Here is an 11,226-nt window from a genome sequence, read left to right on the forward strand (position 1 = left end):
TCTATTACATGGCCAGTTCAAGGTTCTTTCTCATGTTGGTTCTCTTCCTGTTATCCTTTATTTTCAACATTCATCACTCTCATTCTCAAAACAACACATGTCTGTCAGAAAACCAGAAACCCCTATTTGTATTTGGAGATTCTCTATTTGATTCTGGAAACAATAACTACATTAAAACCACCACATTTTTCCAAGGCAACTACCACCCTTATGGAAAAACTTTCTTCAAGTATCCCAGTGGAAGAATTTCTGATGGACGTGTAATTTCAGATTTTATTGGTATCTTTTCTTACAATGTTCTTTTATTTGATTTTATGAGACAAAGTGAAGCTCTTATTAGGTTAACTTTTTTTTATATCTTAATTTGGTGAGTCTATGCCAATGTTTTTCAGCTGAATATGCAGACTTGCCATTTAGTCCTCCGGTATACTTTAATCCTGGAAACCTTCGTCAATACAGTTATGGGGTGAACTTTGCATCTTCTGGAGCCGGAGCTTTGCCTGAAACTAATCAAGGATTGGTACACTTCCTTTTCGCAATATTCGACAGGATTAAGTCTGTTTTCGGTCCTTAAACTTACATGCGAAATTAGAGTTTACCTCTGGAAAACTTTGATATATTTTGATCATAAAACTTAAAAAACAAATGAGTATAGTTCGTTTAATCTAATGACGTAAAATTTTTTGGGCTTGTTGAATGAGTTTCTTGATGAGATTTGAATTGGAACGTATCAAAATAATGCAAACAACTCAAACGTCATCTTAAAACGTGTTTATTGTATTAGGAAAATTTAAGGGTTAAGTATGTTCTTGGTCCTTTAACTTTTAGTGAATTTTGAAATTAGTCCATTTTGAAACTTTGGACCAATTTAGTCATTCATCTTTCGAAATACGTGAATTTAGTCATTTTAATCAAATTTCAGAATTGTATTTGAGTTGTTTATACTATTTGACATATTTTTGTTTTAATGTTAATTCAAATATTATAATATTATTATGAAACGCGCTTGAAATGTCAAATAAACTTAACAAAATTTTATTAAAATGACTAAATCCATGTTTTTCGAGAAATGAAAGACTAAATTGGTCTAAAGTTTCGAAATAAACTAATTTTAAAATTCACTGAAAGGTAAATGACCAAAAATATATTTAACCCAAAATTTGATACAGTTGAGTTAAAGAACTATATTGGTTTATTTTTAAAGTTTGAAGTCCAAAACGTATCAAAGTTTTAAAGGGACAATTTCAGTTTTGTGTCGAAAGTTTAAAAACTAGAAACATATCTAACTTTTTTCTAAATTATTCATTAAAGAATCAAGCATTGCAAGATGTTTTTATAGAACATCTTCATCTCATCTTCTCTATCTAAATACATTGCTATTACTTGGATGTTATAGGTGATTGACCTGAAAACTCAAGGATTGTACTTCAAAAGAGTTAGCAAGCAATTGAGGCAGAAACATGGAGAAGACAGAGCCAAGAAATTGTTTTCCACAGCTGTTTATATTTTTTCCGTTGGAGGCAATGACTATGCATCCCCTTTCTATACAAACCCCATTAATGCCACTGTCGTCCTTCCATACCCTCCACAAAATTTTGTAGATTTCGTCACTCACAACATTACAACAGTGATCAAAGTAGAATCTAACCTTTGGGCGAATCATTGCACTAAAATTTCTCTCTCTCGATTGTTCTTCGTTCCCGTATCTGTTTGTAATTCTAAGAAATGATTTTTTGTGCAGGAGATTTACAATGAAGGTGGAAGAAAATTTGGGTTTTTAAATGTTGCTCCACTGACTTGTTCTCCGTTTCTAAGGACACTCGCGAGTGGAACATCCATAGAAGCATGTCTCAAAGCACAAGGCTCTGCTCTTGCAAGACTACACAATGATGCTCTTCCCAAATCACTTCGAAAGCTAGAAAGACAACTAAAGGGATTCAAATACTCAGTTTTTAACTTCTATGATGTGCTTCTGGAATTGATCAAGTACCCTTCAAAATATGGTACATACATACATGCCCTGAATTTTAGAAAAAGAAGCAAACTTCATATTTATTGCAGTGTGTGTGACATTGTTTTGTATTGTTTTCTGCTGCTGGTAAGGTTTCAAAGAGGGGAGTGTGGCTTGTTGTGGAGGTGGACCTTACAGAGGAGATTATAGCTGTGGAGGGAAAAGGGGTATTCAAGAATATGAATTATGCAACAATGTTGATGAGTATGTGTTCTTTGATTCTCCCCATCCATCGGAGAGAGCTGCTCAACATTTCGCTCAGCTAATGTGGAATGGTAACCAAGATGTGATTGAGTCTTACAATCTGAAGCAGTTGTTCCATCTTTAATATATAGTTAGATAAATTTAGTCCTTTGCAGGATAAAACACAAATAATTGTTGGATGCAGCATGATTGAATAGAATATATATATATATATATATATATATATGTGTGTGTGTGTGTGGTTATTGTAAAAGTATAATAAAAGTCAACTCTTTAGAGAATCAGTTATACCTAAGGATAAAACATGGAATGACATTTTCTGAATGTACTTTTCATTTGTGAAACAAGCTTGGTTCTCTTTGATATCAAAATGAAAACACCACTCTGATGAATATTCAAACACGCATTTAGGAGAGATGTGGTTGTTTGCGAATTTATACGATTCAATTTTTCTAAAAGAAAATTTAGTGTAATTTAATTAGAATTTGTAAAGTTAATTTTGCGTGAAGCTGAATTTATAGAACTAATTTTGAATTAAATAATTTATGTTAAATGAAGGACTATAAAGAAAAGCAACCCAAAATTTAGTTGAAGAAAACTTATTCTTCGTTTTTGTAACAGGAGTAAAGTATTGACGAGTAGAAAACAAAAATTAATAACAAGAACACTTGCAAATTGGCTACCATCTATGCACCGATGATGGAACAAATTTTATGTCATTGTTGAAACAAAAATATTATTATGTTGTTTTAAGAAAATCACAAGAACGACAAGAGTTATAACTTAAGTTTTTACATTATCATTAATTTAATTATGTAAAAATTTATAAAAAAAAACAATCAATTTATAATGTAAAACTTTGTTTGATCTTATGCATCTAAATTTGAATGAAGAAAAAAATAGTAGTAAACAATAGAATGGACCTTCTTTTTCTATTAAGTTTCATTCTTGTTTAGAGAAATGAAACCCGGAGACATTTGTTCGGTTTACTTCATCTATCTTCATACAAGATTTTAAAGGGAAATTAGAAACACTTGGACAAACAAGTTTTCATTTGTTCTTGCACTAATTTCGAGAATTTGACGCCAAATAACATTATAACTTAAATCATTTTTCCAACAAAAAAAAAGTATCTAAATATAAATTATTTCACTTCAAACACACGTGTTCTGCATATACGATTGCTAGGTCCAAAAGTAAGTTTCGTTTTGGTTGGGACTTGGGGAAATAAGTTATTCACTTGGTAGAATCACTTTTCAATTAAAGACTGTATTCTTTCAACTTCAACTAAAATTCATTTTACAAAATTAAGATGATTCAAATAAAATTTCCAAGCACTTGATACAAACGCTCTTAAAAGACAAGAATAAGCTACTAGAAGATTTATTTATTTACCACTTATTTTTATAGTTCCTCACTGCTGCTAACGTGAAAATCTTGAATCCAAAAGTGGTCCTTTTAAAATGTAAACATTTCTTCATTTGGCCTAATAGCCGATTGCAACATTCCCTCTACTAAAACATAGCAGAGCTTTATAGGGAACAGAAAAACACTTTCTATCTCGTTAGTCTCAGCACGGTGAAGCAAACAACATAACCACAAAAAAGGTATATGAACTATTGACTAGAAATGGCGCCAGATAAGATAAGAACTTACTCTCACCAGTTCACAAACTGATTAAATCACCGGAAGAGAAGGAAAATCTTGTCAAATACACCAAGGGTAACTTTCTCATATACCTGGACCTTAATATTTCACGGCAGTTGTCCACGTACCTTGCACACTAGGGTGTTTGGTTACATGTCTTGTCCTCAATTTCACTACCTTTCTGCCCAATGCGTTCCTTAGTCTAGATGCATGCAAAAATATGTCTTCTGGATCCATATTCTTCACACATATCACTCGCTGGTTTTTGTTCTCTGCATTTCATTAAACAATCATCAATCACAACAAAAGCATTTTCCAACCAGGTGGAGTAGGCTACAAGTATCAACAGCACCATTAGATCCGACTAAATCATACCAAATGATAAACCATTTAATCTAAACTCTTCTAAATGTTGCTCCTATAGTCTTTTGTTGGATTTCCTCTATCTCTAAATATTGAACTACCTTCCATCTAATCCAATTTCATTATTTCCCATATGCCAAACTACATAAGGCAAGACTATAACATCTTTTCCATAATAGGTGCTGCTCCAAATTTGTTCTCTACTACATATTTTATCCCATCTTGTATTGCATACAACTCATCCAGTGTAACAATCTCATCTTTACAAATTTGAGCATAATTTTCTTATTGCCTTCATACAGCCCCAATATTCAATATCCCATACAACATTGCACGGAGAGTTGTCAATGAAACTAAGGAAAGGAAATTAGTTACACAGTTACAGGTGAGCACAACAAACTTACTGTAAAAACCCTTCAGATGAGGATGCTGGCCACGGATGAGCTCAGTGACCACCTCTAATTGAGGATTCTTCTCCTTAAACACTGGCAACTGAGACTCCATAAATGCCCTATTCAAATATTTAAAACTGTATTGAGAGTCCACTATTCAAAGTAGTAAACAAACGTGAAAATTATAGTCGTTCTATCCAATAAATTTTCAGTAATAGTGCAAAGAAGATAAGAGGGAGAAGTATGGTTATCAAGAAGTAGAATAGATGTTTAACTTTTTTCTAATTTCATTGTTAAAAGGCTGTTATTGGCATGAAGTCAGAATCACAGCCAATATGGCAAACAAGCGAAAACGAGCTGTTAATTGTAATTCATAAAATTCTCCCTTGCAACACCGAATGTTGATGCCAAATATAAAGTTCAGTTATTCAGTTATCATGTAGGGTTTTATACTCAAACAAGCAGAATAAAGGAATGCAAACACTTAAATTTTACTGGCAAGTAAACATAAGAACGAAGATAAAGTTACGACATCTATTTCAAAGAGCACAAGCCTGATTTGAAAATCGTTAATATTATCATATATTTAGATGCAAGTTATGCAAGCCAGTAACAAATTTCAGTTGTCAAGTCCTGAAAGGAATTTCAAATATTCATCTAGTAACAAAAAATCACATATCATTCGTGAACCATTCGACTCCATCCCTTCAAAACACACAAACATTATCTAAGAGGTTAAATGCAACATTACAAATATAGGCAGAAATCCAGTAATTCACTGTTGCCAAGAACATAAATATGAATATGAGCATAAGACACGATAGAATTGAAGATATGAAAAAATTGTACTCGTTCGTACCTTATACCTCTGCTACTTCCTCCCCAGTCGCAGTAACTAACAATCAGCTTGTGAAGTTGCCAAACCCCTCGCAAAGCCATATGAACCTAAAAAGGGGAGGACAAAATGACTTCTGAGAAATATGATGTGACTGAGTGGAGCAATGAAACACGAATCGTGCCTCTCGATTTGCCAATTACTGAAACAAAAACTACACACGGAGAAATAGCAATCTGCAGGGAGTGCAGGTGTATGACAAGGAAATGAACGAAATTAGCTGCAATTTTACAAACCTGGGAGTTAGAAAAATAAATAGCAAGAACAAATATGTGTAGTAGAATGAACTGCACTACAGTGGATCAATGTTTAAACCCAACGCACGCGCACACACACCGCATAGTTAAAATTCCAAAATTGACTACACAATTGAACAAGTCCATAAAACATGCAGCAAAGAATTAGGAAAAATCGGCATTCAGAAACTGATTTTCACAATAGCACTATGATATTCTTCACAAATATTAACCGAGTTCAACAAAGAGTTCAATTCCATAGATGCACCCCTTAAATCAAAAAATAATCAAATCGCGCGAATGCAGATTCACTGACCTACGCAGAACAGACTTCAGAAGTAGCAACAAATTCTTGCGAGCTCTGTTCCCTTTCTCTGCTTCACCAATGTCACAAGGGTTTTTGTCCACGTTCCTCAGCTCCAAAACGCTGCCGTCTAGAGGTTTTTTTCCTTGACTGAAATGTTTTTCCTTTAACTTTCACAATTTCATCCATTACCTTAATAAGTAAACCAATTGTATCCATGTAATATTCTAGAAAGGAAAAAAAAAAACTAAAATTTTAATGTATGCGTGGACAAATTTAGTTTTGGTTATTAAGCTAATCCTGAAACTTTTCTAAGAATATATCAGTTTATTCAACTTTTGAATTTTCCAAAAGTAAAAGTTATTATTAAATATTATATGTCATCTTAGTTACGAGGTATTAGATTCTTTTAATCTACTATATATCTAAGAAAATATTAGGATAGTGAAATTACTAAACTGGTCATTCCAATTCGTTGACACGTGTTCCAAATGGAGGGTTTTTTCGTCTTTTCGATGTTTAAGCTTTCCCGCTTCTTCCCTCCTAAATGGCTAACAATTTTTTTGAATGATTCCACATTTAATATTTTATTAAAATATTGATATTGATTGAATGTTGATTGACGTGTTGGCTGCAGTTACTATTCTTCTTCTTCTTCTCCAAGAAAAAAAACTATTTTCAATCTTCTTCTACAAAAGTTGACAGATCTAGAAAAAAACCCTCTGACCTCAAGGTTGTCTCCTTTTTCTTTTGTGTCTCCTGTTTGTGTCGCCATATCCAGATGAAGGTAGGTTATAATAACTCAACTTTTGTTTTCGAGTTCTCCTTCTCGGTCTTCATAAAAGGTATTTTTACTTCTTCTCAAAACTTATCCTTCTTCATATTAACAATGGATCAAATGTTAGATATTGTTAATTTCTATTTACTTTTGTTTTAACCGAACTTTGTTTCTATTTCGTCTCTGCAAATCTCCTTCATCAAATGGTATTCTTTTGCTTTTTATTTGGTGAAATATATCTAAACATCCTTGCCGTCGTTCTTAGATTTTGAGTCAACTTTTTTTGGGTCTGCGGAAAGCATTTAAGGATATATTGGTTGGATTTTTTTTATTCATTTCCAATCGGGTTAGTTGGGTATATTTTTATGTTTTTGTTCGATACTTAGGGGTTTGCTAAATGTTTTTGTAAAAAGCTTTGATTTGTTGCTGAAATCGTTTCTTGCTTTTGTAGACTAGAGGATTTCAGACCCAAATGGCTAAATGGATCGAAGTTTGTTGCTGTATCATAACAAAATCAAGTTATTGTAATTTCATCTTTTATGTCCTCCTTCACATGTTATTGTTTGCAATTAGGCTCATTATTTGTTTGAAATTTTCAGAATGGATGAGTACAATGGCAGAAGGCAATTTTATAGAACCAAAACAAAACCTTTTGGCCTCAAGGTTAGTTTTCCTTGGCTTTTTTTTTCTTACTTTTTGAAAGGCATTTTCAGATTTGCTCTTACTTTTTCTTCACGAAAGCTTTAATTTTTTTTGAGGATTTTTGTGTTGAAGATGGTGTATCGTGGATTAGTACATTTTAGTAATTGTTGAAAGTCAATAGCTTGAGTTTTCTTTCTTCTTCTTCATGGTCTTCTTCTACTTTTTTTTCCTGTTTCGTAAACCTATCGTTGTGGGTTGAAGAAAAGGTTAAACCTTTTGATTTTAGAAGACATATTTACTATTTTTCGTTTTTAATCTCGGTGTTGTGTGTTTAGTTGCTTCTTTGATGTCTATGATTGTAGATTGAAGAATCAAACATGCTTAACAGAATTAGATTTGTAATGTCTATGCAGGTGTTGGTTGATTTCAAGGAAAATCCCAAGGCTGCACAGGAACATACGAAAAATCCTATGATGATGAACAAGATCCAAAAGGTGGTTAATGTTGGAATTGTCCAGATGAGGTAAATTTGTAGAAGAAAGACAATATTTGTTTGAAATTAAAAAATTAGGAAATTTTGACTTTTTTTTTGCCATGTTTTGTTTATTGTACTTCTTACTCCTTTTTTATATTTTATTTTGACATGATTTTATTTAATTCAATTGGGGTGTGTTGTTTAAACTTTATCTTTTGGTTTTAACGGGTTCGTTATAATTTTGGTTATTGCATTTGCTTGGGTGTACTACAAGTATTGGGGCATATGTGAAGCTTGGAGAAGAATCTAAATACATTAAGATGACCTTCCGAGGGGACTACAGAAAGGAACACATTAGTATTATGTGGAAAATTAGTATGGGTACCCTATATCTGAATTTTATGTGTTGAGAATTTCTATCCATCTTCAAGGGAAAAAAATAAACTACTCAACAACCATAAATATGTTTTAGTAGATTTGCATCTTTTCCTTATTTATATTTTGTAATTAGGATCATTAGTATTTATTCTAGCCATCTTTGCCTATTAAAACACATATTTCTGACCAATCAGGCATAACAAATATTACTTTCTTCTAAATTACATAATATGAGAGCTTTGGTTTTGATGTTGAATCAAAAACTAATTGATTCAAGCTATTAGCATGGATGGTGTTGATCTTGCATGCTCCGTTTTTAACTCAATTGCAGGAGGAGTGTGTTTCTTTAGTTAACAGTAAAAGGCAACAAGTCACTTGAGTTGAAGATTCAAAATCAGGTGCTCTAAAAAATGTCTCTGACGAGCATGAATTGTTGTGGTGGTATGCCTTGCATTTTCAACATTATTTTTTTATGACAATTATTTTCAATTTATCTTCTTCATATTTCTATCTTATAATTTTAAATTCTATTGACTATTATTTTTGCTTATCAAAGTTAAATCTATACAATAATGATAGGATAGGCAACTCAAGAATCTGTAATGGGTATAAAGATGAAAGTAATAGTATCCTTCATTAACAATGGCAATTGTAATGTCCACCGGTGATAGAAGGTTAACTATGACTTTTATGTTAATGTTGATAATAGAAGTGAAAAATATTTTGTGATCTTTGAGACAAAATTGTTGTTATTGTTGTTAATGTAATAACACAATGTTAGGCTGCCTGTTAACAAAGATAACGATACATTGGTACTAGCGTATGATACAAAGGACCAAATTCATAATGTAGTTCTAACTAAACAGGTTAGACATATAGATGTTTGTGAAGTTCTGCATGAACTTTGTTGATAGTGTATAAAGTTTAATCAGATGAATTTTCTTGACCTGGATTTAGATAAATATTATTTACTTCTAAGCTTTTCTAACTTAAATCATTGGTTGATTTCGTGTTTATGGTATTTAATCTAAATATTTACGTAACTGTTCTGTTTTCTACCATTGTAGGGAGCATACCAACATGACTGTTAGAGTAAACTATAGAGGTATGATTCCCTGTCATCACAAATGCAATTATCTAAGTCCTTATTTTCTTGACTCTTGCATCTTTGTTTAAGAGTTCATTCGATATTCAATTTCATTGTTTGGTTTCCAAATTGTTGGGATATAATCTCATTAAAGATTCTAAATTTTTTTTTAGATGAATAGAGGAACAATTATTATAGATGATATCACCTATGTTGAGAAGCTGCAAGACAAAGTCTAGAGTCTTATCACTGATTCTGTTTTGTTGTTTTGCAATTAACTTTGGTTCACTGTATCTCTTGAGATATTTTAATTACTCTTCTTTGAATTGTAATGTATTAGCTATAATTATATCTATATATATATATATATATATATATATCATTTTAACACTGAATCCTAAATTGTACTAAGAAAATACGTATCTTTAGCATTAAAATGAATGTTCTATTTTTTTGTTAGAAATTTTATAACATTAAAAACGTTGTATGTGAATATTGTGGTGCTGATAATTGACTTTTTCAATGTTTGCAGGATATAACTTATGCTAAAAGTTTTAAATGATAATTAATGGCAAGATTTGTTAAGATCCTATGAGATCTTATTTTATTGTAATAATGATTACAATATTAGTAGCAGAACACATGATTAGTTTATGTCAATTAAGATTCATAAACCATTCTTCCATTTCAATTATTTTAGAACCAAAATTAGTATTTCTTTCATATATTTGTTAATTTATAACACCAATTATGTACAAGCATTTGATTAATTTTTTGCCAACTTAACAAGTAATTATAAAATAAACAATCCATCTGCTTAACGAAATACCTAAATAACTTATAATATTAATATATTTATAATCTAAAAGATACACCATCATAAGTTCATATTATAATCATCATTTTAAATTGATACATTTAGTTACTAAATTTAAATTTACGTTTATATTATTAAATTATATTTATGTTAGTGTAATTTTACTATCTATATCTCAAAAAATAAAATGGTTATTCTTAAAATGATATAGATAAATATATAAAATAATGTTCTTTTAAATATTATTCTTATGAGGAGACTTATAAATCATGAAAAGTAAAAAGGGGCAAAGTCACTTTGTCTTGATTTTTTTCTAAATGAAAGTTATCTTCTTCTGCGTGTACAAAGGGAAGAAATAAATCAATCAAATTTTGGGAGGCTTCATAAAGGGCTTCCTTAGGAGTTAAACTTCCGTTTGTCCATATCTCCAGAAAAAGTATTTCTTGTTTTTCATTCCCATTGACATAAGAATGAATACTATAATTTACATTTCGAACAGGCATGAATCTAGCATCTATATCATAACTTCCGTCTTGAAAGTTTTTTGAAATATCTTTATTGATAAAAATTCAAATCTAAATAAAAAAAAATTCAATTTAGTAATGATTTGTGCTCATAGATATACAGATTGGAATTTGATTTATACAATCAATAATTATATGATTTATTTCAAAAAAATCATTAATTGAACAGTTAATTCCATTAATTATTTTTACTTTTTTCTAACTCAATAAATTATTTTTTATCCTTTAATTTTTTAAATCTTTTAAATTTATACATTTACAGTTAACAATTATATTATTAATTTTAAAATCAATGTTTGGAACACGTTGTGATGAAAATCAATGTCAGCTACGAATAAAATTGAGTGTGCGGTTCTCTTTCATTTTTTCTCCTATGCTAATATTTATGTGGACGTGTGTTAATGTTGTTGTTGGTAAGTCCTATATTTTGTGGAATTTGATTTGCTTTATTTCAATTACTTTATATTCAAATT

The 11,226-nt window shown here is 30.9% G+C and overlaps 2 protein-coding genes and 1 long non-coding RNA gene across 9 annotated transcripts; 2 read left to right on the forward strand and 1 right to left on the reverse strand.

The window, feature by feature from the left end:
• Positions 1-2,505, forward strand: LOC114167565 (GDSL esterase/lipase 2-like). The gene is made up of 5 exons (XM_028052666.1): positions 1-279; positions 393-520; positions 1,397-1,636; positions 1,742-2,003; positions 2,104-2,505. Exons 1-5 carry the CDS (start codon positions 9-11, stop codon positions 2,337-2,339), a joined length of 1,137 nt encoding a protein of 378 aa, XP_027908467.1. The 5' UTR covers positions 1-8; the 3' UTR covers positions 2,340-2,505.
• A 1,082-nt stretch (positions 2,506-3,587) lies between these two features.
• LOC114167073 (54S ribosomal protein L51, mitochondrial-like) lies at positions 3,588-6,225 on the reverse strand. Of its 3 annotated transcripts, XM_028052004.1 has the most exons (5): positions 6,065-6,205; positions 5,675-5,732; positions 5,477-5,562; positions 4,630-4,736; positions 3,588-4,134 (listed from the first exon to the last, which is right to left on the reverse strand). In XM_028052004.1, exons 3-5 carry the CDS (start codon positions 5,554-5,556, stop codon positions 3,962-3,964), a joined length of 360 nt encoding a protein of 119 aa, XP_027907805.1. In that variant the 5' UTR covers positions 5,557-5,562; positions 5,675-5,732; positions 6,065-6,205; the 3' UTR covers positions 3,588-3,961. The 3 variants fall into 3 exon arrangements, with proteins under 3 accessions (XP_027907805.1, XP_027907804.1, XP_027907803.1); XM_028052003.1 differs by lacking the exon at positions 5,675-5,732 and having other exon boundaries at positions 6,065-6,225; XM_028052002.1 differs by having other exon boundaries at positions 5,477-5,688; positions 6,065-6,204.
• A 464-nt stretch (positions 6,226-6,689) lies between these two features.
• LOC114167076 lies at positions 6,690-10,082 on the forward strand. Of its 5 annotated transcripts, none has more exons than XR_003600098.1 (7): positions 6,690-6,897; positions 7,282-7,354; positions 7,430-7,493; positions 7,886-7,995; positions 8,657-8,766; positions 9,393-9,430; positions 9,945-10,082. It is a non-coding gene; the product is annotated as an uncharacterized LOC114167076 (long non-coding RNA). The 5 variants fall into 5 exon arrangements; XR_003600101.1 differs by having other exon boundaries at positions 7,282-7,348; XR_003600100.1 differs by having other exon boundaries at positions 6,690-6,839.
• Positions 10,083-11,226: the final 1,144 nt, after the last annotated feature.

Source organism: Vigna unguiculata, chromosome 10 (assembly GCF_004118075.2).
Source record: "Vigna unguiculata cultivar IT97K-499-35 chromosome 10, ASM411807v1, whole genome shotgun sequence".
Classification (NCBI taxonomy): Eukaryota; Viridiplantae; Streptophyta; class Magnoliopsida; order Fabales; family Fabaceae; genus Vigna; species Vigna unguiculata.